A 17,780-nucleotide genomic window follows, 5' to 3' on the forward strand; every position below is an offset into this window, starting at 1 on the left:
AACTGGTTACTCTCGAGTAAGTGACTGGTGTTTGGGACACGTTGTCCCAAATCTTGGTCCAAGATAAATAATATTTACTCGAGAGTATAGTATAATAATCCTTTCTGTTTATAATTGTAAGGAAAGATGTAATTTTCCTTTCGAATATAGAGATTTAGAAATTTCTTTTAAAATTGTAAAAATTTGTAAAATTATATACAGCAAATTATCTTTTAAACTTTATTATTTAGTATATTCTGTCTTTTTAAACTTTATACAATTCAGAATTTTCAGAGAAAACCACGTTTTCTTACTATTATCACTTTTCCCACAAATATTTGCCGATGTGTGTGATTTCACTGCTGGATTTAAAAAGAACGAACAAATGTATTTTACTAAAAAGCCAACCAGTTCAGATAATTGTAAGCTTATTATCATGTATATCTGATAATATGCAAATATTGTAAGAAAAGCTTTTATTTTTTCCCTATGAAAATAGTAAATGTTTAAAAGAGACAACAATATAAGATTATATCTCTCTCATATCATGTATACTTTGCTGAGAATATATACATGATCGAAAATGCTGAAAAACGCAAAGAAGAATAAAAAGATCATAAAACCACATTGGTCCAGTGTAATATTGAAAGGTACTTAATAATGCATTGTTGCATTTGTAAGTACTTAATATTATCACTTAAAATGTTAGGGAAGTATTCTCATCGACATATACCTAATTAAATTGATGTTAAAAAGTCAAATTAAAGTAAATTTTTAAAATTAAATTGAAATAAAACTGCAAAGGAGTAGAAATTATAAAATTGTCACATTACAAAACACAAGGATTTTTGCATAAAAATCAGAGTAAAAATAACCTGTCAGAACTGTGGACTTTTATGTGCCGCCTGACATTAAAGAGAGAATGCTCTTCAAAGAATATATAAGTTTAACGGTCGAAACTAATCCGAATTTGAGAAGATTTAGATCTTAAATATTGTCTAATTAAATTCTTTTAGGACGAAGTGAAGGGTAGGTCCGTTTAAAACATGTGATACCGCGAAAACCTCAGTGTACATTTTGCATGAATAAAACCTAAAATCATTTGTGGAAGTGATATTAATTCTTGGCAAAAATTGTGTGGCTAGTCATCCTTGGATTTTTTTTTCTGTGGGGGCTTCGGAACTCGTAATTCCACAGTTAAATAAGAATCAATTCTAGCCCTCATTCAGTCGAACTTTCAAAGTTTCTTTCAAAGTTTTATCTCTGAGATCAGTGCAACACTGGGAAGCTACTGTGGACTTTTCATTCTTTTATGTGTTTTTTAATCGATAGACTGCAGTCTGAATTACATCCAGAAAAAAACTCCGTTTGGTGCGGTTTACAAGTTCGTAGCATCATTGCACCTTATTTTATGAAAAATGATGGCAGAACTCATGTTACGTTCAATGGAGATCGACATTCTGGACCAGAATATCCAGAATGAGAGCAGCCGCAGTAGCATTATGACTAAATCATATTTAAATGTTAATGTCATGTATATATCTTTCGATCAAGTTCTATCTGATTATTAAGGCTATCGCTCTCTATCGAAGAAAGTTTAGAAGTTTTCTTAAGTCATCAACGTTTTAAAGTATTAGAGACCTAAAATCTTTTTAGTAATGATCACTAGTCATTGAATATTTTGATATAAATCGATAGGGGTTTAAATGAGTCCAAACTAATCAAGATATTTCTACACAGTGAATTTATTATCTTGCAGAATTTAAAATAGTATTTAATGCAATTGGAACTTATCGGCCTCGGTTAAATAAATACTATCATTCTAACGCCGTACAACATCAATGTTTAGCAATCGATTTTGGTTTAATCTGAGAGGTCTTCGAATAGATTCGATTAATCAAATAATAAACTTTTACATTAAAATTTTTTTAGTGTGTTTGATCGTATCGTATTTTCTATGGAATGATTATAGAATGGACAAATTCTCTGCGATTGAAACAAAACTAACTTTATTGGCGTTTATGGTTCCATGTTAAATAACACGTTGCGTCTTATGTATTGTTTTATTAAAATTTTCCAAATGTATTTTTAATTGCTCATCTGCCAGCATAACCTTAAATGTGCTATTCTCGAAAATACACTCGTATTGCGCCCAAGTTGTTATAACTGTCACATCTCATTACAAATTGTGGTTAAGGCATGACTTCCTTTAAATATTTATTTTCAGTTCGCATGTAGTATGTTTTTAATAGATTCTTTTTCTTCCACTATAGGATTTTAAAAGCACATTTTATTTTCGTAGAAAAATTTTATTTCTCCTCAAGTACTCATCTGTCAACAATATGTGCATGTGTGTTAGAAAAACACACACAAATTTGATGACATTTTTGGAAACATCAATTACTAAATAGATTTACTACATTCGAGCGGAAACATGTCCATGTTACTTACTCGTGCTAGTAGTACAGACGAAGAAATATTTAATGTGGTGCCTGAACAGCAGCAGCAGCATTAGAAATGAGTTGTAAAATAATTAACAGTGTCGTCTACGGGAATGTCATAAAAACAAGACAGGACAATTTATTGTTGTTGTGTTAATGTTTTAATTGTTGCTGTGTTATATATGGTTGTTGTTTGGTCCTTAAAAAGGATGTTTAGATTACCAACTAACAAGCAAAAAACATATTTTAACACACATCTAATGAGATAATTTTCAAATAAAAGTGTTGCCATACTTTAGTTTTAGGTCTTAAATAAATGGTATAACCATTTAAAAATGGTAAATGGTCTTAAATAAAATCTCTTTTAAGAATTTTCTTATAAGAATTCACGAGATACTATTACTCCTGAAATAAGAAAGTATATTGGCTGCTGTGGCTTTTTCTTTTATTATTTTTTTAAACAAACAAAACAATGACCTTAATGTCCTTGTCTACTTTAATTCCATTGTATTTAATTCCCTCATCCATTAGGGCGAAAAACAAACCAGAATAAATAAAAAAAGCACAAAGAAATCTCCCCAACACAAATACTTGTACTATGTTAAATTGACAATGGTTTGACATTGATTTAAACAAATATACTATAACGATTTTTTTGTTCAAGTAAGAAAAAAAACTAGAAAACTCCAAATGACAGTCTATAAAAAAAGACACAACTCACCAGAAAAAGTCCCTTAAGCGGCTCAGGAAAAAATATTTGCTTAAGAACATGAAGAGAAAAAGAAATACTGACACAATCAACTAATCAAACAGTTGTCACAATTATTTCACAAATACATAATATGCTTGTCAAATCACAGAGCCGGCAATCCCACCATATCAAGTCATGTTGCCCTAAAGGTTAAATTTCGAAAACTCAAAGAGTGAATTGATTATGCCTCCGATAGGTTAGTTGATAGTGGTTTAGTCTATCAGGTTGTTTGTTCGAGCCCCTTTAGGGACTCTAGTGAAGGAGCGCTCTGACTAACTAACTAACTAACTAACTAACTAACTAACTAACTAACTAACTAACTAACTACTAACTAACTAACTAACTAACTAACTAACTAACTAACTAACTAACTAACTAACTAACTACTAACTAACTAACTACTAACTAACTAACTAACTAACTAACTAACTAACTAACTAACTAACTAACTAACTAACTAACTAACTAACTAACTAACTAACTAACTAACTAACTAACTAACTAACTAACTAACTACTAACTAACTAACTAACTAACTAACTAACTAACTAACTAACTAACTAACTAACTAACTAACTAACTAACTAACTAACTAACTAACTAACTAACTAACTAACTAACTAACTAACTAACTAACTAACTAACTAACTAACTAACTAACTAACTAACTAACTAACTACTAACTAACTAACTAACTAACTAACTAACTAACTAACTAACTAACTAACTAACTAACTAACTAACTAACTAACTAACTAACTAACTAACTAACTAACTAACTAACTAACTAACTAACTAACTAACTAACTAACTAACTAACTAACTAACTAACTAACTAACTAACTAACTAACTAACTAACTAACTAACTAACTAACTAACTAACTAACTAACTAACTAACTAACTAACTAACTAACTAACTAACTAACTAACTAACTACTAACTAACTAACTAACTAACTAACTAACTAACTAACTAACTAACTAACTAACTAACTAACTAACTAACTAACTAACTAACTAACTAACTAACTAACTAACTAACTAACTAACTAACTAACTAACTAACTAACTAACTAACTAACTAACTAACTAACTAACTAACTAACTAACTAACTAACTAACTAACTAACTAACTAACTAACTAACTAACTAACTAACTAACTAACCTAACTAACTAACTAACTAACTAACTAACTAACTAACTAACTAACTAACTAACTAACTAACTAACTAACTACTAACTAACTAACTAACTAACTACTAACTAACTAACTACTAACTAACTAACTAACTAACTAACTAACTAACTACTAACTAACTAACTAACTAACTAACTAACTAACTAACTAACTAACTAACTACTAACTAACTAACTAACTAACTAACTAACTAACTAACTAACTAACTAACTAACTAACTAACTAACTAACTAACTAACTAACTAACTAACTAACTAACTAACTAACTAACTAACTAACTAACTAACTAACTAACTAACTAACTAACTAACTAACTAACTAACTAACTAACTAACTAACTAACTAACTAACTAACTAACTAACTAACTAACTAACTAACTAACTAACTACTAACTAACTAACTAACTAACTAACTAACTAACTAACTAACTAACTAACTAACTAACTAACTAACTAACTAACTAACTAACTAACTAACTAACTAACTAACTAACTAACTAACTACTAACTAACTAACTAACTAACTACTAACTAACTAACTAACTACTAACTAACTAACTAACTAACTAACTAACTAACTAACTAACTAACTAACTAACTAACTACTAACTAACTAACTAACTAACTAACTAACTAACTAACTACTAACTAACTAACTACTAACTAACTAACTACTAACTAACTACTAACTACTAACTAACTAACTAACTAACTAACTAACTAACTAACTAACTAACTAACTAACTAACTAACTAACTAACTAACTAACTACTAACTAACTAACTAACTAACTAACTAACTACTAACTACTAACTAACTACTAACTAACTAACTAACTAACTAACTAACTAACTAACTAACTAACTAACTAACTACTATAACTAACTAACTACTAACTAACTAACTAACTAACTAACTAACTAACTAACTAACTAACTAACTAACTAACTAACTAACTAACTAACTAACTACTAACTAACTACTAACTAACTAACTAACTAACTAACTAACTAACTAACTAACTACTAACTAACTAACTAACTAACTAACTAACTAACTAACTAACTAACTAACTAACTAACTAACTAACTAACTAACTAACTAACTAACTAACTAACTAACTAACTAACTAACTAACTAACTAACTAACTAACTAACTAACTAACTAACTAACTAACTAACTAACTAACTAACTACTAACTAACTAACTAACTAACTAACTACTACTAACTAGTAAATCACTTACTCGTTGACAATTGAGTAATTATGCATAGAATATTCTGGTAAAGACCAAAAAGGGATTTGATTAGAATCGACTAATTTTTGATCTAATAAGACATGTATAATATTGAAGTGAGTGCGATTACATAATTTTTACATTGGACTTAAATCTAGAAATCTAAGTAGAATAAATTGTAATCAGTAGAATAAGTCCTTTTGCTGAGTTCCATCCTCAATAATCATAAATATAATCGCAAATTTAAGGAAAAGGTTAGGAATTGTGAAAAGAATCAGTCACGCTAAAAAATATTATAGATGAAAGTTACTCTACACTTGTAAAACGTCTTTGATCCTATGTCGTAACCTTAACAAGAGCAGGGCAAGAAGCCTTTTCAGAATAAGCAGTTCCGAGGTTAGTTATATGTCACGTTCCAATATAGGACTAGGTGTATTTCTTAGGATCCTTTTAACATAACCTCACTTAGATGTACACTGGCAAATAGATTAATTTTACTTTTCAACTATATCTGGAGTTTTTCATACTTTCTCCCGTATTTCTTTTAAAAAGTCAAATGTCTAGCAATTACATACATATATGTATATACAGAACAATTTTGTGACAAAATGGAATTACAAAAATTTTACTGATAATAGTTTTCTAGATACAATATAATTTTTACTAGAATTTTATCTTGAGTCATCAACTATAATGGCTGATCCTAAAATATGCGAGAATTTAAAACGATATTTTTCACAGTTTGGCGGATATGCCGCAATAAACGAATTTCTTTGGTTTCTGAATATCGAGAGCAAAGAGTTGGCACATTGGGCTTTTGTAGAATTGACTCTTGTAGAGTCCAAATCCAAAATTTTGTTGACTACGTTTATGTTACAAGATTTTATTCCTTTAATATCCAATACGTCAAAGTTTACTTTAAATCTTGGCAAATCACTATAATCGGTCTATAAAGACCAACCAACAAACCTCTGTTTATCACATTCAAAACAGAAGGAGCCAAAATCAAGTTAACGAAGAATATAAACTGTAAACATTTAAAAAAATATCCTTTTAGCAGGATTTTTGTTTTTCATTGTATTCAATGTGTTTGTTTTATCACTCATTCTCTCGTTACACTGATTTGTCTATTTGCTTAAGCTAAGACAAGACAAAAAGTATTATAAAAGGAAAGAGATGGGAAAAAACAAATTTTAAGAAAAAAAGAAAGACGTATTCATTTACATAATTTACGCTTTAGTAGATTTTTTTCTGCTTCAAGGAATATTACAAGGCTCACATGCATTGTAATAATATGAAGAAATACGTCGAATAGCCCGGTGGAACTGAGGACCACATAGGTTATGTAATGGTTTAGTTATTTTACAGGAATGACACAGATTTACAATACGAAAATTCATAATCTAGATGTAGCTAAGAATTACACTTTACACTTTAGAGAACATTTAGATTTAAAAGAAAGACAGCTGGATTATTAACCTCTCTATAAGAGATAATTTTTCTAAAGAAAATGTGACACTATAAGACACGATTTTCTTATAAAAAGTACGTCTTGATAAGATATAATTTCTTGACAGAAAGATTTGTCACTATTAGAGTCAATTTTACTATAGAAATTGGGTCTCTATATGTATATAAGAGATCATTTTTCTGTAAAAAGTGTCTCTATTAGAGAAAATGTTTCTAAAAGGTAACAAATTTCCTATAGAAAACATGTCTTTATTAGAGATAATATTCCAATAGAAAGTGTGTTTATAAGAGGTAATTTCCCTATATAAAGTGCCTCTAAAAGAGAAAATTTTCGTATAGAATATATATGTTCGAGATAATGTGACAAAAGTTGTAGGAATTTCCAAAGTCAATCGAACCCAATTACACCGACAGGTTGAGTGAATACCGTCAACAATTGGTCGCGTAGCCTGTAACAATATGCATCCTTGTAGAGATGGCAATAGCATCGAGAACTTCTTTGAAGTAAAAGGTATACTAAATCAGTACTAGTCTCCCGTCGTGATAAGGGAGTCCTTCCGTCCTCCCGTCGTGATAAGGGAGTCCTTCCCAATTCACATTAGTTCCATTCTCAGACCATAAAGAACGAAATACGGAATGAAAGGCAACTACCAAGTGTCAACTTGAAAATTCCGCAACCTATACTGGTGCCCTACTATGTGAAGAGTAAGAGATACTCAACGGGTTCAGGAATCCAGCATAAGTTGCTCTGTCACATCATTCATTGACATCTTTTGAGATGGCAACAGCATCGGAGAGAGAATCCTGATATATGTGGCATTTGTGTATACTAACAACTGAACATGCAGGACAAAGTTCTGCAGGCAACTAGCAACCCGTATTATTAGATTGTCTGGCGCTCTGGTTCGATCCCACGTCAAATCATTCCAAGGAAAGGATACATTTGATTCTCACCAGTTGATTTTCTGAACATCGGACGAAGGTTTTCCCCATAAACATTTTCCTTGTAAAGGAGCCCACACATCTTCTCTTCTTCAAATTAGAAAATATTGAGAAAGTTTTTGGCCAAAGAGAGAACATTGGTAAAACCAACAAAACTACGGGAATGTATATAAGTAAAAGTGAATGTAAAGAAAACGAGAGAAAGTAAAAGGGAATGAAAAAATTATTGAACGTAAAATATGCCTACTATGTTAAAGAAGTGATTAAATTAAATTCCTTACAAATCTTGTGTTATATTGAATCGTAAAGAAAGAGATGACGAGGATAAGTCATTGACGGAAATGATATATCTTAAGTCTGCTGTAAATGTAACGAAATTTGTATGTGGCAGAAATGGGCAACTTGTACATGTGTTTCTAGTAATTTTGTTTTTACTCTTTTTCCTAAATTTGTTAGAAAATTGTACTTTTTTTTTCAATTATTAAAGTGACAATTTAATAAATTGTATTTTATTTTCACAAAAACTCTTAAAAACACTTGAACAGTTTTCCCTCTGCTAAATCCTTGCCATAACAACACTGGTCATTTGTTGGTCAATTTGTTGACATTATCCCTCACGTTTTTGTGCCTATTTATCTTGTCATAAGCTCCACATTATAACACATTATTTATGATTATTATGAATAATCTTTTTTTTTTTTTTTATAAAACAATTTTGAAGATGATGATTGAATACAGAGAGACCTTAAAACAAAACAACAAAAAAGTACAAATCACTAAAACACAGTTACTTAAATAAATCAACGCTCAAAGTCACATACATAAATTCCAAAAAATTCTTTCAATGACCTCTTCAATGAGTTACAAAATGATTTAAGTAGTTAAAATGGTCGGTCCAGCGACAAATATGTATATTTTTTAATAGACACAGACCGAGACAGAGACAAAGCCAAGTCAGGAACAATATCAATAAGTATTAAAATGAAATTTACATATTTCATATGAATATATTACACAGATTTAGTTGTTTATTCTTGGTAAACAAAGCACTGCACAGCACAGTGTAACAAATAAAACAAAAATATTGATAAATTATGATAAAATTGTTTAAAAAAATAAACTTTTTTTCATATCTAATAGCTAACAATAACTGTAACAGTATGAGAGAAATATTTATTTAAGTAGTAGTCGACTGAGTAATGTGTTCACACAATAAAATATATGGGGGGTCTTCTTGGTTCACACCATTTCATTTTATAATTTTTTCTACCATTTTAAACAAACACAAAATAACAAACATTTTCCAAATGAGGCTTAAATCAAATTTGCATAAACTTTCAACTAACTGAAAATGATAATGACACTATTATGAATATTTTTTTGGATTTTTTTTTCTATTAAAAAAAAAAAACTTTTACTTGTTTGTACTTCAACTTAAGCAACAGAAGTTGGCGAAAAAAAAAAACTTAATGTCGACAGGGGGTGCTGTTGGGATTGTGTGGCATGTGACTAGACATTTGAAAAGTAAGAGTCTCTTGACTTAAATACACAAGTATAGAAATTTATTGTTGTCTATTAATTTTGCATTTGGGGGTATTACACCATTTCTAATTGTTTTTTGGTCTTAGAAAGAAAGCTGTTCATACTAAAAGATTTTGTAATAAATTAATGACATTTGTAGTTAATTTTATATACAAAATTAATCTCTATAAGAAGCAATTTTCCCATAGAAAATATGTATTTATATTAAGAATTTTCCTATAGAAAATATGTCTAAATAACTGACAATTTTCCTATAGAAAATAGGTCTTTATAATGACAATTCCCCAATAGAAAATATGTCTCTATAAGAGGAAAATTTTGTACAGAAAATTTCCAATAAATAATGTATCTCCATAAGAACATTTTTCCTATAGAACATTTAATTCTATAAAAGGCAACTTTCCTAAAGAAAATCTGTTTCTATAAAAGATCATTTTCATATAGAAAATGTTTCTTAATATGAGACAATTTTCCTAAAGAAAATGAGTCTCGACAAGAGACAATTTTCCTATAGAAAATGTGTTTCTGTAAGAGGCAATGTTCCTATAGAAAAAGTGCCTCTATAAAAGACAATTTTCCTATAGAAAAAGTGTCTCTATAAGGGACAATTTTCCTATAGAAAATTGTGACACAAGAAAATTTTCCTATAGAAAATGTGTCTCATTAAGGGAAAATTTTCTTATAGAAAAAGTGTTTCTTTAAGAGACAATTTTCCTATAGAAAATGTTTCTCGTTATGATATAATTTTCCTATAGCAAATGTGTCTCTTTAAGAGACAAGTTTCCTATAGAAAATGTTTCTCATTATGATATAATTTTCCTATAGCAAATGTGTCTCTTTAAGAGACAAGTTTCCTATAGAAAATGTGTCTCTATTAAAGAAAAGTTTCCTATAGGAAATGTGTCTCTTTAAGAGACAATTTTCTCTATAAAAATTGTGTCTCTTTAAAAGGCAATTTTCCTATAGAAAATGTGTCTCATTAAGAGACAATTTCCTATAGAAAAAGTGTATCTATTAGAGACAAGTTTCCTATAAAAAATGTGTCTCTTTAAGAGACAATTTTCCTATAAAAATATGTCTCTTTAAGAGACAATTTTCCTATAAAAATATGTCTCTTTAAGAGACAATTTTCCTATAAAAATATGTCTCTTTAAGAGACAATTTTCCTATAGAAAAAGTGTCTCTATTAGAGACAAGTTTCCTATAGGAAATGTGTCTCTTTAAGAGACAATTTTCTATAGAAAATGTATCTCTATAAGATGCGATTTTCTTATAGAAAATATGTCTTTATAATTGACAATTTTTTACAGAAAATGTGTCTCCATTAGAGAAAAGTTTCCTATAGAAAATGGTTCTCTATAATAGATACATGTAAAAGTGTCTATATAGATACAATCTTTTAATAGAAAATGTGTCTCTTAAGATACAATTTTCTCTGAGAAACTGTGTCTCCAAAGATAAAATTTTCATGGAAACAATTTTACTTTAGAAAAAGTGTCTCTAAACATTTTTTCTATAGAAAATGTGTGTCTATAAGAAAAATTATTTTCTATAGCAAAATTTAAATTTTAGGATATTTAACAAATAAAAAATGGTGTAAATAATCGCAATTCGGCTGTACTTTTAAGCGGCCATTAAGCCAATTTACATAAACTTCAATTGATGTTTCCGTTTGTTTTTCTTCAGTCCTATGACAGACGGACTAACTACCCACACCACATCTTTTTATCTCTATCACTAACTGACGTTACTAGGGTTCAAGAAATTTTGCCTTATCTACAATCCATCTGTTATTTAAATTGTTTTAAACAACAAAACATGTTCGTAAAGCGACAGAGTGTCTTAAATAGAATAAAACTTAAATTTAACACAAATAGCAAAAATAAAAAAAAAAAAAACGATGAACATCATAAAGATGTTCGTGCTCTTTTCAAAATGTGAGTTTGTTTTGTGAAATATTTTTGCGGTTGTTTTGGTTTTAGCATAAAAATGATGGAGAGACGGACCGTACGAAACGTACGGATATTGCAATTAACTTAAATAAATAATAAAAACGTAATTTATATTGTTTAAGAAAACAAAGTTTTATTGTTATTAATTCTTTGAAAAAGTAACTTATATTTCAAGGATGCTTCATTTTAAACGAACGATTTGTGTTGTAGTATTGTTCTGCTTTATTTAATTGAATTATGATGATAATAACGAGTACGATGTATGTATGTTTAACATTTAATTTTATAAAATTTATTAATTTGTTTAATAAAATACTACGATATTTTAAATTTAATTTAAGAGTTTTTCTTTTTTTGTTATTGTAGTTCATCATGGATGATAATGAAAAATTTACCCTTTTCATTTCTCAAAGATTGTTATTCTCACGATTAAAGTTTTTGTGGGAAGAGTTAGTTTTTAACTAACGACTTTCACTTTAATTGTGCAATTTATTGTTAAAGAAACACTGTTTTTCAATAGAAATAGTATCTCAGTTTTCTCTAGAAGAAGTGTTTTAATTGAAGACAGTTTTTCAGTCTGAGACAGTTTCAATATGAGACAATTTTTCTATAGCAAAAATATTATAATTAGAGACAGTTTTACTATACAATAAGTGCTTTGATAGGAGATAGTTTTTCTATAGAAAAAATGTTTCAGCAGGAGACTGTTTTTCTACAGAAAAATTTCTCCATAGGATACAGTGTTTCTATGGAAAAAGTGTTTCATTGGAGACAGTATTTTTATAGGAAAAGTGTCTCAATAGGAAACAATTTTTCTGCAGAAAAAATGTCTCAATGTGAAACAGTTTTTCTATAAGAAAAGTGTCTCAATAGGAGATAGAAAAAGTGTCTCAATAGGAAAAAGTTTTTCTATAGAAAAAGTGTCTCAATAGGAGACAGTTTTACTATAGAAAAGTGTCTAAATAGAAGATAGTTTTTCTATAGAAAAAGTGTCTCAATACGAGGAAGTTTTTCTATAGAAAAGTGTATCAATAGAAGAAAATTTTTTTATAGAAAAAGTGTTTCAATAGGAGACAGTTTCATTATAGAAAAAGTGTCTTAATAGGAGACAGTTTTTTATAGAAGAAGTGTCTCAATAGGAGACAGTTTTTCTATAGAAAAAGTGTCTCAATAAGAAACAATTTTTCTATGGAAAAAGTGTCTCAATAAGAAACAATTTTTCTATGGAAAAAGTGTCTCAATAGGAGACAGTTTTAATATAGAAAAAGTGTCTTAATAGAAGAAGTTTTTCTACAGAAAAAGTATCCCAATTGGAGACAGTTTTTCTACAGAAGAAGTTTCTCAATAGAAGAAAGTTTTTCTATAGAAAAAGTGTTTCAATATGAGACAGTTTTCTATAGAAAAAGGAGTCAGTTTTTTATAGAAGAAGTGTCTCATTAGGAGACAGTTTTCTATAGAAAATGTGTTTCAATAGGAGACAGTTTTTCTACAGAAAAAGTGTCTCAATAGGAGACAGTTTTTTTTTACAGAAAAAGTGTCAGTTTTTCTATAGAAAAAAATGTCTCAATATGAGACAATTTCCTATAGAAAATGTGTATTGAGAAAGTGTCTTAATAGGAGGCAGTTTTTCTAAAGAAAAAGAGTCTCAATAGGTGGCAGTTTTCTATAGAAAAAGTGTCTCAATAGGAGGCAGTTTTCTACAGAAAAAGTGTGTCAATACGAGACAGCTTTTCTATAGAAAAGTGTGTCAATAGGAGAAAGTGTCTCAATAGGAGGCAGTTTTTCTATAGAAAAAGTGTCTCAGTAGGTGGCAGTTTTCTATAGAAAAAGTGTCTCAATAGGAAAAAGCTTTTCTATAAAAAAGTGTTTCAATAGGAGACAGTTTTACTGTAGAAAAAGTTTCTCAATAGGAGACAGTTTCTCTATAGGAATAGTATCTCAATAGGAGACAGTTTTTCTATACAAAAAGTGTATCAATAGCAGACAGTACAAATAGTAACTCAATATTGATTTTGAAATATTTAAACTTCCTTATTAAATTTTAAAAAGTTATTTTCATAATGTAATTAAATATTTTGATAGATTTGTTAATAAAACCAATTAATTCCCTATACGATATAAACATCTAATACAATGTAATTGAAATCTGCACACATTGCAGCTCTCACTTAATAACTTTCCTCTGCAATACATTCAATATCGATTTTTTGCGGTAACTTTTACAAGATTACAAATTTGCGGTAAAAGTAATTTGTTGTCAGGTATTAATTTCACATTTTTTTTGTCTGTATAAAGTAATAAAAACCTCTGAGGCGGATTTATAATGTCTAAGATGAAAGAAAATGAGTTTCATTAAACTTAACAGCTTTTCTTGGCTTTTAATGAACATATCATTGAAGTTAACAAGAAGGAAAAGAAATAAATATGTATAAATATAAAAAATATTCAACCTTTCTAGTTATTGTGAGTCCCCTTAAGTTTTTTGTTTTTATAAGAACTCCCATAAAAACCTTACTTAGAACAACTGCTTAAATACACAAAGATTAAAAACATTTTCATTTGCGGTTTAAGATCCACAACTTTAACCACAGCTGTTGGGGTAACAGACCCTTTTTGGACTTTTTGTCAAAGATTAAAAACAAACAGACAAAACTCGAAACCCAAATAGGGTGGGTGCGCTAAACCGAGTTTACGCGTTGACAAACATATTTTTTTGTTTTTGTTTTTAACTTTATTTAACCTTCACCCATCAAAATGAAAACAATAACAAAACCGACAAATAAACACAAAAAACAAAGTAAACGAAACAAAAAAATACTCACGGAAACGGCGGGAATACAACAAATATTAATGTTCTGTTCAAATATTTTAAATCTATATTTATATATTTAACACGATTAAATAATAAATATTTATTTATCACTTCGACAACAACTAAATCACGTTCACCGAAATAATTCGATAGAAGAAAATCTGTAACAACAATTTAAACGTGTTTAATATTTATATATGAATGTATGTGTGTATAAATGTTTTTAAATAAGCGTTAATTTTATCGTAAACGAATACAATAGAAAACGCTTCAAGTTGATTGCCTTCCATAGAGAGACAATACGTTTGAGTCATAGTTAAGATTTTATTAACAAAAGAAGATTTACAGAAAAAAAAGCAAATATAATACGTTATACAAATTGTTTAATTATTCGGAAATTATGTGTTTTGTTACACTGATTAATCACAGTTTACTTATTTTGTACTAGAGCGAGAGGAAAATTCTATTGCTAAGAGTAGTTTTCCTAGCTGAGTTAAAATCCCAATTAAGTAAAGTTTTCTTTTAAAGAGTTTACCTTAAAGACAACTATACTATAGATAACATGTCTCAATAACAGACTTATAACTTGTTTCCATTAGAGAGCGTTTAATATTGGTTTTCTTAAGAACACTGGCTCAAATTGTGATAGATTTTCTATCAGAAAATTCTCTCAAATTGAGATAAGCTTTTTATAGAGAATTTCTCTAAAATTGATAAAAGTTTCAATTAGAAAAACTATTTCAAATAGAGACAAATATTCTATGGAAGAAAAATTATTAATTATTCATTTAGAGATCGTTTTCCTATAGGAACTTAATCGCACTTTGCGACGGCTTTTCTATATAAGATTTTTGAGAAATATTGACTCATTTGGAGACTGCAATTCGTTTAATAAACATGTTTTGAGATAGTTTTCATATAGAAAATTGGATTTACTTTTTCTACAAAAAAAGTTTCTTAATAGGAGACAGTTTTTCTACAGAAAAAGTTTCTCAATAGGATACAGTTTTTCTATAGAAAAAGTTTCTCAATAGGAGACTCTTTTTCTATAGAAAAGTTTATCAATAGGAGACAGTTTTTCTGTAGAAAAAGATTATATAGGAGAGAGCTTTTCTATAGAAAAGGTTTCTCAATAGCAGACAGTTTTTCTATAAAAAAGTTTTTCAAAAGGAGACAGTTTTTCTATAGAAAATGTATATCAATAGGAGACAGTTTTTCTATAGAAAAAGTATCTCAATAGTAGACAGTTTTTCTATAGAAAAAGTATCTCAATAGGAGGCAGTTTTTCTATAGAAAAAGTAGCTCAATAGGAGACAGTTATTCTGTAGAAGAAGTTTCTCAATAGAAGACAGTTTTTCCATAAAAAAAGTTTCTCAATAGGTGACAGTGTCTCAATTGGAGACAGTTTTTCTATCTCAATCAGGTGGATTTTGACATTTTTTCTCATATTGAGACATTTTTCCAATAGGAAGTTTAACTTATTTTGAGAAAGTTTACCCATTTTGAGACAGATTTCCAATAGGAAACTGTCAAATTAGGATACAATTTTCCTATAAAATCTTTGTCTCATTTTAAGAAAATTTTCCTATAAAAAATTTTTTCTTTTTTGAAACAAATTTTCAATAGAAAATTTTTTTCCAATTTTGTGAAAGTTTTCTATTTTGAGACAGTTTTCCTATAAAAAGTTGTTTTTAATTAAAAATAGATTTGCTATTGTGAAACTCCCAGTTAATAAGAGCATTCCAAAAACTTTTCAAACTACCAACGTATTCATGAATACGTAACGCCACCATTGTAAGTAGAAAATTACCACTATAGCCAACAAAATATTACAACAAAAAAATACATCCTCTTTCCGTTATTTTTTTGAAAAGTCAACAAACCTTAAAAACATAAAACAAACAGAAAAAAAAAAACAATAATGATTTTCCGAAACAAATTGGTGAAAATGTGGAAAATGAGAGAAAAAACAACAAATTAAAAAAGATTAATTCAAAGCAATTGAATTTAATGAAAAAATAAAATAAAAAAAGAAACACTTACCTATTCATATTGTAGTTTTTAACGTTGTTTTTCTTGCAGCAGATTTAGTTGTAAAAAAATAATTTTCACTGTTGCCAATGTGTTAGTGAAAAATACACACACACAGATTATCTTACCAGATTAGTAGTGGTATGTGTATATTTAATAATTTTATTTCATATGCTTATGGCCAAGTTTTGTTGCAAAATGTGGCAAAATATCACACCAGTGGCAGCCACAATTTGTTTTTTTTTTTCTTATATTTTATTTATTTTTCTGTTTTTTTTCTCCACTTCTTTTTTTAGCCAAGTTTAACATTTAAAGTTGTTGGTTAAAAGTTGTTGTGGCACATTAAAGTTGCTACGTTGTATAGCTGGCTGAGTGTTGTTTGTTTGGTTGGTTGGTTGCATGCAGGCATGGATGGCATGGCATCATCATGGTCTGTTGGTTGCTGCTTAAATTTGTTGTTGTTTTGCTTCTTTAGTTATTTTTTTTACTTAATGTAATTATGTTGACGCTTTTTCAATGCATCTGCTTTTTTTCTATTTTGTTGCAAAGTTTATTTCTTGCTGCTGTTGTTAACTATTTTGTTTTGTTTTTACACATTTCTTCCTTTTCATTTATGTTTGTTGTTAATTATGACGAAAGAGATGATGATGATGTTATACTGTTGCCACTTTTTCTTTCATACCTGTGTGAACATTGTCTGTTTGTTTGTGTGTAAATGCTCACTTTAACTCTGTATGATTATTTTCTTTTTATAATTTTTATGTCTTTTTATTTGTTGTTAGTTTGTTAGACAATTGCAAATAACAATAATAATAAAAAATCGTTGTTGTTTGCAAACAAAAGCAAAAGTTTTTAGCCACAAGTTTAGAAAAAGAAACGTAAATAAAACTAAAACAAAAGTTTACTTTCATTTAGATGGCAATGTTACACTGTAATAAAGAGCTGTTGATTAAGACACATTAATAAATCACTTGATCATTTTACACCGACAAAATGCAGCATTACACAGTGTAGCAAATTTTAATAAAAATTACAAATTGTTTAAACTTGTTTCCAAAGAGTAATTTTTTCTATAGAACACGTGCCTTAAATTGAGACAGTTCTCCTATAGAAAACGTGACTCAGTTCGAGACAGTTTTCCTATAGAAAATTTGTCACAATAGGTGAATATTTTCTATAGAGAACATATCTTAATTAGAGGCAGTTTTCCAATAGAAAACTTGTCTCAATTATTAAACGTTTTCTTTTAGTCTATAGTCTAGTCTATAGTCTAATCTATAGTCTAGTCTATAGTCTAGTCTATAGTCTATTCTATAGTCTAGTCTATAGTATAGTCTATAGTCTAGTCTATAGTCAAGACTATAGACTAGACTATAGACTAGACTATAGACTAGACTATAGACTAGACTATAGACTAGACTAT

At 28.6% G+C, this 17,780-nt stretch overlaps 1 protein-coding gene across 10 annotated transcripts in view; it reads right to left on the reverse strand.

Moving 5' to 3' along the window:
• The window catches only part of LOC119609844, a 57,523-nt gene that overhangs the window by 32,627 nt on the left and 7,116 nt on the right, over positions 1–17,780 (reverse strand). For 4 of the 10 annotated variants that reach the window (XM_037964818.1, XM_037964821.1, XM_037964824.1 and 1 more), the window contains exon 2: positions 16,370–17,299. In XM_037964818.1, the coding sequence (XP_037820746.1) occupies positions 16,370–16,377 (8 nt within the window). In that variant the 5' untranslated portion in view covers positions 16,378–17,299. The remainder of the gene's footprint in view (positions 1–16,369; positions 17,300–17,780) is intronic. The other 6 variants (XM_037964819.1, XM_037964826.1, XM_037964823.1 and 3 more) reach the window with 3 other exon arrangements.

The sequence above is a fragment of the Lucilia sericata genome, unplaced genomic scaffold (assembly GCF_015586225.1).
Source record: "Lucilia sericata isolate MDLA Ls3-8-SP2 unplaced genomic scaffold, ASM1558622v1 Contig001067F_arrow, whole genome shotgun sequence".
Taxonomy (NCBI): Eukaryota; Metazoa; Arthropoda; class Insecta; order Diptera; family Calliphoridae; genus Lucilia; species Lucilia sericata.